The 13536-nt window shown below is 47.2% G+C and overlaps 1 protein-coding gene across 6 annotated transcripts in view; it reads left to right on the forward strand.

The window, feature by feature from the left end:
* ACAP3 (ArfGAP with coiled-coil, ankyrin repeat and PH domains 3) overlaps positions 1 to 13536 on the forward strand; it is a 96748-nt gene continuing 83212 nt past the window's right edge. For 3 of the 6 annotated variants that reach the window (XM_056333490.1, XM_056333493.1, XM_056333495.1), the window contains exon 1: positions 3 to 162. In XM_056333490.1, coding sequence (XP_056189465.1) covers positions 116 to 162 — 47 coding nt within the window. In that variant the 5' untranslated portion in view covers positions 3 to 115. Of the gene's footprint in view, positions 163 to 13536 lie in introns of all 6 variants that reach the window. The other 3 variants (XM_056333494.1, XM_056333496.1, XM_056333491.1) reach the window with 2 other exon arrangements.

Raw genomic sequence — 13536 nt, forward strand, 5'->3', positions numbered from 1 at the left:
GGGCGCGTGTGCGGCGGGCGCGGGGGGCGGGCGCTCGGCCGCGCGTCCCCGGCTGCCGGCGGCCGATGCGCTTCCTGCGCTGAGCGCTGAGCGCTGCGCGGGCCCAGCCGGCAGGATGACGGTGGAGTTCGAGGAGTGCATCAAGGACTCGCCCCGGTTCCGGTAAGCAGCGGCCGAGCCCGGTGGCGCAGCCCTCGGCGGGGGAGCAGCGGGGAGAGAGAGCGGGCTGCCCCCGCGCTCTGCTCAGCGCTCCCGCCGCTACCGGGGGGCCGCGGGGAGCGAACGGGCCCCGTGACGGGCTACCGACCCCCGCCACCCGCCGGGGCTGGGGCTACCGGCGCCGCGGCCGGGATGCCGCCGGCTTGCAGGCGGTGCCCGGCGGTGGCCAGCCCTCCGCGCCGCGCTGCCCTGCTCGTTCCCGGCGGAAAAAATCCCGATCCCAGCGCCCGGCAGACAGCGCCGGGTCCCTCTGGTAACGGGGCTGGCATCGCCCTCGGGGGGGCAGCTGGGCAGCGCTGATTTAAACCGCAAAGGAGCCAGTGCGGAGAAATAGAGCCGTTTCCATGCAGTCGCATTCCCGTCTCTCGGAGGGTGGATTTTTTTAGCAGTCTTGAAGGAATCCGGGCTATGACAACAAAGACGCCGTCTTGGCTGCGCTGCATTTAAAATCAGGCCGTTTCAGAAATGCCCAGGGCTGGAGAGGAGCCCCCACGGTCTGGGTGCAGATGCTCCATTGTGCCAGGAGCATCCATCCTGGCTAGCTGTCTGGATGGGCTGGGGTGTCCTGATGCTATAAAGGGGAAAGCGGAGCTTCCATAGCTAACCATCTCCTGCTGCTTCAGTGCTGTGCCTGGTAGGGACAGAGGGAAGGAAAGACAATAGCCTGCAGAATTCTGCAAGTTGGTTGTGCTGTGTGTAAGGAGGAAGGAGTTACAAGGGGTCTCTCCTTCCTTCCCTGCAGACGTCTCTTGTTGCTCCTTCTCCAAACCTTTGTGTTTATGAAATAGAACGGTTTGCATTTTCCTTGAGCTGCATTTAAAAATAATCTCTTGGAATGCAATATTGATGTGAAAGGCTACCGTGGTCTGTTGCTATTCTGAACAACTGTTAGATTTTTTGTGTGTGGTTGTGTACAGCAGCAAGTAACGCAAATACCTGGGTGCATGCATCTTCTTTATCCCTGCATATGGGGATATATAGGGCTGTGGAAAGGGTCTTCCTCCACACGTTTTAATTTTGGTTGCACGGTAAGATCCTGCTCTTTCTTGTGCCAAAGGTGGTTCTGAAAGTGTGATGGGCAGTGTCATGTGAGATGACAGGCTGGTCTTGTTTCTGTGCCTGGCTGGCGTTGGAATCATGGGAGTTTTTCGTCAGGAAAAAGTTAGATGCATGGACAGGTTTGCAGAAGGTGTGAAGCTCCTTCTTTAAACCTCTGTTCTCTTGGCATCAATTAGAATTTATCTGCCCCCTCCCTTTTCTTGTTTGACTGTCATTTTATCTATTGTGCCGCAGAGCATGTGAACTGTTCAGTGGCATCCTTCCAGAGCAGTGACTTCACTGTCCAGATGTCTCATTCCACATGGCAGTGACCCTTTTCCTGGTGACGTCAAGATTGATTGATATGTTTATTTATTTATTTTGCCTTTGGTGTGTGTGTGGGCTTCAGGCCAAGTTTCTTAGTATGCAGGCAACATCATTCTGCTCTGTCTGCTCCATCCATAAAAACAAAACAGCTCTCAGAGCACTGGGTTGGACCTTTATCAAAAGCCAGTTATTTAAGCATGGAATTATGAACTATTTCCCAAATGGCCAGACACAGTCTGCCTGTTACAGGGAGAACAAGAGATTAGACTAGAGAAGTAAGCCTGTGTATTTCAGAAGGTCTGAAATATACATAGCAGGGAAATACGTAAACTACGAAAACCTCGAACAGTGAGAAAATACTGACATTAGCAGGCCTATGGGACACACACACACACACAAAAGAACAAAATAGAATTCTTCAGACTTTCTCAAGCAGTATAGATTTTAGCATCCTTGTATACTTTTCTTCCTCCTGACTCTTTAATTAGTTCTTCTGTTACAATTATTCATTTCTAATACAAGAGAATCATTAGATACCTGTAAGGGACAGGACATCTTCCATAGTACGTAGCAGAGATGCTTACTAACATCTCCCTATAATCTTACAACTATAAAAAAAGTAAAATGCCATGCAAGTTAAACTGTATACAAAAAATACAGATAAAATGAGATGAGAGAAGGTAGCGTAGCATATAATCCACACTTTCTCAACAGAGACTGAGACAGCAATAGGTGAAGTCCCTTGCCATAGGAAACATCTGTGGAAGAGGCAAAAATGTAATCCAGGTTTCCCACACCAGTCCCTTAGCTGGGAATCGCCCTCCCTTTCCTGCTGGCACCCAGTGCTGCATAGAGCCCCTCTGCGCTTGCCAGCAAAGGGTTGTGCCATGTTTTACAATTGGTTTATTCTCCTCATCAGTGAACCTTCGAGCTAATCAAATTGTTTTCTGTTTGTGGTACACAGGGAGGAAAAAAAAAACCCAAAAAATAACACATAGGCATAAACAAACATTGTATTAAGCATCCCATAATAAGGCTACCAAACTAGTCTACTTTAGGAGTCAAATCCAATTACATGTCAAAACACTCCAAATCGATATTCAATATACGCTCCATCCATCATTGCTTCCCATTATATAGGGGCCAGTTGCTACAAAGAAAACTTCTGTTTTTAAAAGATTTCGTTACTTGATCATGTGTAGCTCTGTAGATGGGTTGATAAGCCTTGTTTCTGTAAGGCATCTTGTAGAGACATGTATATTCAATTCCAGTAAACAGGTATAATTATCCTGAAAGACCAGTTCTAGCACATTTGAATGCAACCCCGATAGATATTGTGGCTTTCATCTGCCTGACACGCGGAGCCTTCTGTTTCGCTAGCAGTAGTCTGGGAAATCTAGGAACGTGTTTCTGACTTGTTCCACTCAGTCACAGAAGCCAGTGGTCTGGAGCGATGCAAAGAAGAACCCATTACTGCCCTTACCCTTGCAGATCTGTTAAGCAACAGTGCTAGATGAGTAATTTTGGCTCATTCTTGCAAATTGGAAGTCCTTAGGCATACTGCCAGCTCCAAAGGCTTACCCCCAACCTTTATTCCCTCCTCGCTCAGGGAACACTCATTTCGTGCTAAGGGACAGGTAGGGACATGGTTACTCATTCTGGGTGTAAATGTGCTCTCAGAACAGTCAGGAGGACAAGGGAAGAGTGGGAACAAACTGCGGAAGTTGGACCTGGCTGTAGCACTCTGTGGGTCACAGAAAACCCGAAATGCCTGTGTGGTAATTCCCACAAGGGAAGGAAATAAGCGGTTATTTCCTTAACTAACATTGCTATTGTAGTTGTTGCTATTAACTAACCTTATTAATCAGAGTTGTGAGGTCAGGGTTACCCACTGCGGAGCGGGCTGCGTGTCAGTGGGGTGAGCCAGGAGGTGCCGTGCTGACTGTAGCACAGTGACTCAGATGCTGGAATCTTCTCATGAGGAGCCCTTACAGCTGCCGTGACCTGAGGGAACAGACAGCTAACAGCATCCCTCTGGATCCATCCAAGCCCCAGGCCACGGAGGAACCTCTGTGCTGCTTAGCAGGAAAGGGAGACCTGCAACTGGGGCATACACAAGACCACGTACGTGCCCAGATCTGAGGGGTGCCAGTCTTCACCTCCCCCGTGCCTTGCAGCCTCTTGGATGGCTGTAAGGCAGTAATTCGGAAATGCACAGGGCTCCCCGGAGCAGCGCTGTCATCAGGCAGTGACCCAGGGACATAGGCAGAGATGGTTTTTCTAGCAGTGTGCACCACTGTCTGCGTGTTATTGCAGCTCTCGTTAGGCAGGGAAAAATGCAGGCATGTAATTCTAGCTCCATGAAAGATGCAAGACAAAAAAATTGTCATTTGCCAGAGGAAAAGAAAGTGGAAAAACATGTACATTTTAGAAAATATTTTCTAACTCTTACTAGGGTGTTTCAAACAGAAGGGGAAAAATTAAAATCAGTAGTCAACTTGATCTTGCTAAGTCTGGTAACAGATTGAATTAGACAACTTTAAAGCTGGCATAACCAGTTTTAATGCATCGGTGCTATGTAAATGTGTGTTGGTGAAGGCCTCTGCTGAAAAAATCTTTAGTGGCTTCTGTGTGATTTGTGTCAGTTGACATTGCGTGCCATCGACATGGAGTTTGAAGTAAGCCAAACTTATTAGCTTAAGTTATTTAAAAGCAAATTTAAATTACGCCCAGAACAGCCGAAGAAAGAATCTTCATCTATTTAACTAAATCAATTTAACAAAAAGAGCACATGCATTGATTTGAAATTGGTTTTTGTTACACAAGTCATCTTATGTAAGCAAGATCCCTGGTCCTGATTGCAGTTGCATGAATATATGCCTACGTAGAGAGCTTTTTGAATGAGAGACTAATGAGCATAATTGCCATCACTTGCTGGTTTAGTTGCACGAGAGAGAAGATGCTGTCACAAAACCAGCATGATACTATCTATATCAATTGTAATACCTGTCTTTATTTATCCTATTTCTTATCTCTTGACTATTGCACTTCTAAAGTCAGAGTCTGAAGTATGTAGAGGGAGAAGTCAAAGATGTCACCATATAGTTACTTCTCCTCGCAGTACCAGCCATGAGATGCTCTCCCAGTTCCAGCAGTCCACCCTCTCCATCCAGATCCTAAATATCTGTGCATCAGCGTGGTGCTTTCCGAGTGCAGTGAGGCTTTGTTTCCTCTCCTGGCTTCTGCCCCCCCTTTTTTGGCATCCCTTTAAAGTCATCCCAAGTCAGTAATATAGAAGCAAATCTGGCCTTTACCGGAGTTGTACTGGGGCATGGTGGCATCTGTCCCTCATCTATTAGGTTGGTGCCTCCCCACAGACGTGTGTCTGTCTGTGTGTGACAACTGTAGTTGTGACAACTTCACCCAAAGGGCTTCCTCTGCCATTGAGGCAGCATTACCCTTCAGCTGCTCTTGTGTCAGGTGAATCCCATTCACAGCGGGACCCTCGCGTGGTACAATTCTTTTTCCTCCGTAGGTGGTACCACAGAAGTATGTGGAAGCAGAAGTCCCTTAATCTGAGGTTCCCTGTCCTCAAAACCACCATGTGAATCCTGAAGTACTTAGGAAAAAGCTGCAGTCCTTCAGCTTGCATTACTGTGGGCAGAGTTGAAGGTATTTATTCAGTGTGTAGACAGGGAAAATCCCCTGGTATGAGAGAATTGACTGGGTGACAACTGACGTGAGATCTCTGGCTTGGCTTCATAAATGGTATTTCATGCCAAATTTTTAGCAAGCAGTTTCCTTAGTAACTGTGAATTGTGAACTGTGTAAGCAGAGTATCCCAAAGGGCCAAGGTTCTGAAGCTAAAACCCTGCTGATCCATCCCAACTCTCAAAATCAGAAAAGGGATTTTTAAATATTTTTTTTTTCCCCAAGATAAGACTGTCCAGACTAAGGAGCTGTGAGTTTGCAGTGGATGATGCTAAACTCTGAAATACAGTCTCTCAGGACACTCATAACAGCTATAGCTCATAAGTTTCATGGCATAGCGCACGGGCCAGGGAAATTTTGGTCCTTCGTAATTTGATGATTGAGTTTGTTACAGGAATATCACTCCTGTATTGTGCCTTGCTTTGTAATAGTACGTGCCCTGTAAGAACATCTGCAAACTTTGAAATGCTTCTAGTTGCCCAACAGATTAGTTTCTGAGTTGGAAGTTGCTTGCTTTCATTTTCAGTAGCTGTTCCTCTCTTGTCTTTCTACTGGCTGGGATGTGTGTGGCTACACAAAGATGGAAATCATCACTTTTGTTGGTGATGGCCTTCTGACATTTTTCCCTCTCCGTGGCTCTCCTCCTGGCTGCCATGAGATAAGTGTAAGGAGTAAGCTGTTCCACCTGAATGGTTTTGCAGGAAAAGTTTTGCAAAGTGTAAAACTCCGGTTGTCACATGCACAGGGTGTTAGTCTGGGCTGCTTTCCCCCAGAGCCTTCTGGGGGGCAACACCCCGAGGAACTGTAGACCTTGTCCTGTTGGGATGGCCGAAAGCCACTGAGAAAGCCAAGATCAGGGTTTTGCTAGTGGCTAGTTTTCTAGCTGTAATAAAGAATGTAAGAGGGTTGGAAGTTAGATGACAAAACCGAAAGAGCAGTAACCCTGCGGTGGAAGAGGGTAATTAGACCCAGAGGTAATGTGGCTCAGAGATGCTGATGCTAGCTTATCTGTGCTGTTGAAAGTATCTGTGGGAGACGCATCCATCCCTCCTCGGAGAGTGCCACATGTCTTGATAATTGTGCTTTGCTGGTTGTCATGGCACCACGCAGTGTCTCTGGATTCCAACCCTGGTCCTCGAAGGACTGCAGTGAGGCCAAGTGAGCACGTAGAATAAGAGTTCAATGAAACGTTATTTGGCGTTACCTCATTCATGTGGACTCTAGACAGGCTCCTGTTGAAATGTGTGTTACTGCAAAGCCAGCGAGCTTTGCATTCTAGGGATAAGTCAGAGCCTGTTGTCACACACAGTGCTGAAGCTCAGGAAGCTGGAAAGGTGCCACAAAGCCAGTTTTGTGGTGATGGGAAACAAAGGTGTCGAGCCTTCATCTGAAGGGAACCCAGGCTCTCTGCTAGCCACAGCGGAGAATGGGGAGCCCCGGGGCTCAGGGCTCCTGCTTGCTTTGGCACTCAGCGATTGTGCGATGGAGGAAAGTCCCTTTTATTTATTTCAACAGCTCCTCTGCTTTATTTTCCTTAGCTTAGGGACAGGGGCAGGATGGAAGGGTCTCACTGCGTGTCTGAGTCAAGAGCCTGTGAAGTAATTAATGTTTGTGATGGCAAAGCACCTTCAGTAACGTGATGCCATCACCACTGACTGATTAATCATTCATTTCTGGTGATCCCTTTAGGTAGGAAAGCATGGCATTCCCACGCTGGGCTCCGAGGGGAGGTGGGCTAGAAAGTAGGGCAACATGCTGCTGCTGCATGCACCAGGGACCTTTCCCAGCTCGTGAGAGAGAAGCCATCCATTTACCATTTACCATTTACCACCATTTTGGTCTGCCTCCCAGAGACAGGAAGGCAGTGCAGGCTCCTGGAGTCAGGCTGGTTTTTTTTGGTCTCAGTGGCATCATCAAGGCAGCTCTCCAGTCCGGCCAGGGAGAAGGGATGCAACAGCATGGTGGAGAATCCTGTGCCTGGAGGAGCTTGGACTGCGCGTCTGGCAGCTTTCTCTGGCTGGCCTCCCCTGGGCCAGACATCCTGAGCTTGTTGCACGTTATCCATGTTATCAGTGACACAACCTCTCTTAATCTGGGTGCTTCTGCAAAGTTTTGCACTGTCAGTAGGGCAGTTCGTCTCTGACCTATAATCACTGGATAAGGAATAAAGCACTGTCTCATCTGCTAATGCACGGATCAGGCATCGTAAATTCCGCTACAATGCCTGAGTTGTATCCTGGGGGATATTGCAAGTCCCTTTTTCCAGTTAAACAGTATTTTCTGATTTGAAGAGACCGTATCCTGGGGTTACTAACACAGGTACAGCGAGCTGAGAAACCCCTTTCCAAGTCACGTAGTAGATATAAGGAAACCAGAGACTTTCAGTTTGGTACTGGGACTTGAGCGGGCAACAGATGAACTCGGGATGGAAAGCGTATACATTGGAATAGGTTAGGAACAGCACGAAGGCTAAGACCTGAAATCAGAGCTACGAGAGTGACTTTGGGTCTGGATGCACCTGTCTCTAGGCTGTGTCCGTACTGTTTCACATAGTTTGTCAGGTCAAACAGGTCCCTAGCTCCTCCTGTTCAGATACGTGGGGCTGGTGAAAGAGCCAGTTTTCGCACCACCTAGCAGTTTCCTGTAGCCATTGCAAAATAAGTTTTAATTCCTGCACCGAAAAGCTACCTGAAACTGCTAGCCCCATAAAGCCTTGACTCTGAAGTGTCCTGAGCTGCTCTGTTCTGAAGGGGCAGTGGAAGGGCAGGAATGGGAGGAATGAAAACCCAGCACAAGAGCTTTGGAATCCCGAGGTTTTCTGAAATGGCAAAGGTCTCTTTAAAACCTGGTTTCATAACACTATGAAATTTCATCCATAATATTAATTTTTTTTGCAGCAGGAAAGCCAGTGGAACCATGAGTTTTTCTGGCTTCCTAAGCACTGGCTTTGCTTAAAAAAACAGGCTACTGCTAGCTTTGTAAGTTTGGTTATCTGGGATAAAGAAACAAGTCCTAGAAACAGACCTGCAATCCGAGTTTAGTTGAATTTTGGGGACAGATCAGAATGTTTCCCTGGAGCCAGGAGTGCTTGTTCACTTGCAGTTCTCTTGTACATCAGGGCTGTATTCTGATTTCAGACATTGACAGTCATTCCTGACCACTGTTTCCCAAGTGTTTGTTACACACACAGATTGTCAGCTCTTCCCATAATTAATGTGGTTCCTGTCTAATGTAAAGCTTGCATTAAAGATGAGCGGGGGAGGAAAGGAAGTGGGGAAAAAAAAGAAGGTAGGTTATCCTTCATGCTAACATGATGCCATGCTAACTTTTCCTGTGGGGAAAGGAAAGGGAAGCGAGAGCAGAATTAGTTCCCTTTTTGACCAGCGGTTGCAGACTTGAAGGGAGACAGGGAAGCAGGCTTCATGGCCAGTATGGGAGGTTGAGATTTTTACCTGCCAGTAGCTTTCTAATTGCTGCTTTATCTTCTCTGAGGCACTGCAGAGCCTGCTCTGTTAAGATCTTGGAGTGGGTAAGACAAAGAATTGGAGCTGTGGAATTCCCTGCACTAGGGGTCTGCATGCCTCGGCCCCAGGCCAGGGGGGTGGACTATGTGTCTTAACTGCCATCCCCGGGAGATGTGTAGATCTTCCAGGCTGCATGGAGGTGAATTGTGTCTCTACCCCTCAGTACACAGCAGCCAGAATGTTAGCTGCCAGCCTTCCTCTCTGCAGGACCCCACAGGAGAGGGAGCAGGGTGGAGGCTGTTTTCCTGCAACTCCGCTGCATCCATGCCTGGCTGCAGCCAGACTGGCCCTCAGCCCAGAAGGAGCTGCCCACAACTGCAGTCACAACACCCATCGTGGCTGGCCGTGTACCAGCAAGGAAAAAGCATCCTGCTTCATGTCCTGCCCATTGTGCGAGCTGCTAAAAGAAAGGGAAAAAGTGTTTCTACTTCTATTGCCACAGATTAGAAAAGCAGACTGGGTATGCTGGAGACTCCATTCCTCTAGAAGGCTTGGAGGAGAGTTTTCATGGGTTCCTTCCTGCACATGCTTGGTGGTAGGAAACTGGCTTTGCCACCCGTCCCGTGCATATGAACAGAGCTAGGCATGCATGTATCTGCCCTGACAAACTAGGTGAGACAATACCAACACAGGTCAAAGAAGTGGTGAGTAAGCCACACGTGTTGCTGCAGGAGCTGGTTACTCCTCTGAGCTGCTGCTCCCAAAAGAAGAAAATGAGGCAAGATAATTGCCCGTACGCGAAGCTCTTGGCAAAATGTTCCATCCTTTTCACTTGGCGGGGTACGTGTTTTGCCTTACTGGAAAGGGTTTGTTTTAAAGCAGTGCATCTACAGATCTTTTTATTTTTGCATGGTGCTGTCTCCTCTGGCCTCTCATTTTGTAAAGAAGGGAATAAATAGAGACTTTGACTTATAGGAAGGAAGAAACAACTAGAAAAAATAATGGAAAGGTTGTAAATGTATTTTCAATAGCCCGTACTGATCCACTGAATACAAAGTGGACCAAATGCAGTGTGGTACGTTTACAGCAGTGTGCGCATGCACGCCCTACGTTCTTGTCATGCTTCACCTTATCTGCAGGAGAAGTTTACTTAATGCTTATGTGCCAGGTCTCTTCTTGAGGGAAGCAGAGAACATTCTATTGCTCTGATATAATTAACCATCATTTGATTCAGTGTGGAATAACACACACACATGTACGCAGTCTCTGAGAGTAATCGTTCTAGTACAGAACTTTTACTGGGTATAGCGAGGGAATGGCTAAAAAGCAAAGCAGTATATTCATTACAGTGGATTAAAGGGATGATGTCAGAACTCATGGGTGGCACATCCCAGAGTGAAGTGCTCATTCATTCCTTAAATAAGCATAAAGTGGCACAGTCTAAACAGATTATATAATATCAGAGAGTGAGATAATCCGTTCTCTGCATACCCAGCCTGCTCCATCACCCTGCAGCGGGGCTTAATAAGTTCCATACTCTTCATTAAATGCTACTGCTGATAGAAACAGCATGTGTGAACATGTGTGTAAATATGTATGTGCACATGCAGTGTTTGCAGCGTTGGATACATCTACCTATTGATAAGGTGAGAGGAGATTTTATGGGAATAAAATTTAGCTGTATGGCCTGCATGTGCATGCATTGAGATGCACAGAGATACAGACGTATAGCTTGTAGTCCTTTCTCAGCATCCAGGCAGCTGTGCTGGTCTGTATTTAACAGTAACGTAGAGGAGACTGACATATGGTTTCATCTGCTAAATCTCTGGCCATTGGGCTGAAAATACAGCATACTACGTGTATAGTTTTTACAGACATGGTCCGCATATATTGCTACGGTAAAGTATCTCCATTGACATAGGGAGCTGCTAAAAGGGATTTGTCTGTAGTCCTACGACAAAGAAAAGTTAGGTTATGCATATATACACACTTGTGGCTAGCTTGAAGGCCATTTTATGCCCATGCACTTAAGAAGAATACAAGCTTAAACATTGGCTTGGTCCTGCTACATTTGCCATGTCGGGGTATTGCAGAAATCTCTCTGACTATTCTGAAGAAGGCTATTCAAGCATGTCAGTTGTTCCTGCTCCATTGTAGCTCAGTGAAACAATGCTGTTTCCCACAGCTCAATTTCTTTCCAGAATATCACCCCTTTGTTCTCTCTGATAAACCCAGTTTTTGGCAGGAAGTATGGATTTGTCCCCCCACTGTGACCTCACCCCAGGATGTGGGAAGCAGCCACTGTGATAGCACTGACATAGCAGGAGCCCCTTTCCCCTTCCCTTCCCTTCCCTTCCCTTCCCTTCCCTTCCCTTTCCCACTTCCCACACACTTCTCTTCCCACACGTTTCTCTTCCCACAGGCTTCCTGGCTTTTCTTGCTTGCACCATCTGGAGGCTGGCACTTCAGCTGGTGCTCTCAGCTTTGCAGAGATCAGCCTACCTGAGGTTGGAGGAGGAGAAGGCAGCAAGCTGACTTTGTAGAAAGATGCCTACCTTAAGTGTTCAAAGAGTGTAATAAAACCAGTTCTGCCAGATTGAGTTGAGGAGTTTGGAATTATGCAAGCTCTTGATGTACCACTGACTCATCTGAATTCAGAGATAATGCATAAGACGATGGGACAATGCCAGACTAGTGAACAGGACCGAGACACTGCAAAACTCCAAGCTGATACATATGTTGATGGGATGGGAAGAGGCTTCTCTCAGAAGTCAAAATGCTATAGCATCTAGCCTCATGGACTTTAATCTTTGCTTGTGTTCATCACAATTATTCATAGTTTAGTACTCCATGCTTCTCTGTTACCTGCTGTTCTGAACTGGGGGGGGGGGGGGGGGGGCGGTTCAGATGAGGTGTGTGAGATGCCTGGAGATCAAGAAGAAGCGGCAGTTTCTAACTGAATTTTCAGTATGGAGGATGACTATCTGTGAATCCTGCAGGGCTGAATCCTGTTGTTCTGACCCTTGACTTTGTGCTTCATTTCTTTTTCTGCTGCTGAGGCCTGTTACTACAATGCCAACTTTGTTCTCCCTTGCCTGGGCCACACCATTGAGTACAGAGGACGTATTAATTTTACTCCAAGCAGCACTGGTCCCCGTTTCCTGCCCAGTGATTCCCTCTACCACCATTCTGGCTTTTTGTGTGAGCTTGGGAATTTCCTCCTTGTATATGAGCCTACCCATCCTATGTCCAGAGCAGGGTCCGAGCCAACGTCAGGTATGCAGCAGGATGGTAAGGTTCATCCTGCAAGGATGATTTACTAGCTCAGAGGGAGGTGACAGTCCATTATGTGGCCATATGTAGCTGGTGTCCTCTTCTAAAGCTTGATGACCAAGATACTAATCCTTTACATGAGAATTAATACCCCAGCCGCAGCACAGTAGTTCTGCTCCCTCTCAAGAGGTGTAAGGCAGTCAGAGCTAGAAAAGCGGTCCCATACCCAACCCCGGAGAGTAATAAATAAAAGCAAGGGGTGAGTAGTGTTTAGGACACTTACTCATATTTCCCCCAACAAGCTTCCATGCCGCACCAGCTGAAGTAGCATAGCCACAGACTCTCATCCCTTTAGGAAAGGGTTGTGTTACTTATTGGTAAGTAACTCTACAGGAAAAAAACAGTTGTTTTGTGGCACTGGGGTGCAGAAAAAAATACTTGGCACCTCCAGGAGGGTGTAAGCGACACCCAGCTCTCCCAGGGCCAAGGAAGGGGTAAGGAACCTCCCTTATTGCCCCCAGGTCAGTCAGCACTTCCAGCACTTCTGCTGCCAGGGAGGGCAAGACCTTTGCTGTGTTTGGCAGGACACGACACAGGAAAAGCCTTTCAGACAGAGACAAAGGGAGCATAGAGGTTGGGGAGCTCCAGTTCTGAGCCAAGGCCCAAGGGAGGGAGAGAAAAAAAAAAAGAAACAAGGAGCATTTAGTGCTGAGAGAGATCCCTGCTGCGGGAGGGTGGATTGAGCTAAACTATGGACTAGGGGAAGTCTCAACAAAGCCCGCTGGAACTTGTCCAGCCCTGTTGGTAAACGGATGCTGCTGAGTTCATTTGGGGAGAAGACAGAATGGTTTGATACAAGTTTTTTGTTTTGTTTTGGTTTTTTTTTTCATAAATCCCTTTTGCTTGTAAAAGAAAGCAAACAAATGTCATCTGAAGAGTCACATGCCCATATAATGTTTCTTTTTTCAGCTCAGGAAAGAATATTGTTGTATTCAGTCTTTGCTGTGCAGTTTCCATATTGCCACTGCAAAATCCTTGTGACCCAGGAAGAGAAATGTCTTCCGATGAGCAGACAAACAACCTCTGAAGTCGCTTGGTGAGCTTGATCAAAGTGTATAGGGCAGAAAATATATCACCCCTGGGAAAGTGCAAATGACCCACCTGATGAAGTCTTGAACGTGGAGGATGTTTGGTCGTCAACATCCCTGTTTCTGGGCATATGTCTCACTAGAGGCATGTTTGTGGAACTTGTGGGGTGGATGAACTAGCTCGTGAGGGTCAAATAAAGCACGTGTCCTCTCTGTGGGAGACACAGCAGGCTCAGGTCAGCACAAAGCAAGGGCCGGGAATTTGGTTCAGGAGAAGTCACCTTCTGGCTGCACGCTGCAGTGGGACTGACCGGTGTGTTGTGGTATGGCTGCTGCCTCACCTAGTTTGCTCATCGTGGGTCTCTCAACGATACTTTCTTCTCCAGAGCTCAAAGCCCTCTCTTGCATCCTTCTGG

This window comes from Falco biarmicus, chromosome 3, assembly GCF_023638135.1.
Source record: "Falco biarmicus isolate bFalBia1 chromosome 3, bFalBia1.pri, whole genome shotgun sequence".
NCBI classification, from domain to species: domain Eukaryota; kingdom Metazoa; phylum Chordata; class Aves; order Falconiformes; family Falconidae; genus Falco; species Falco biarmicus.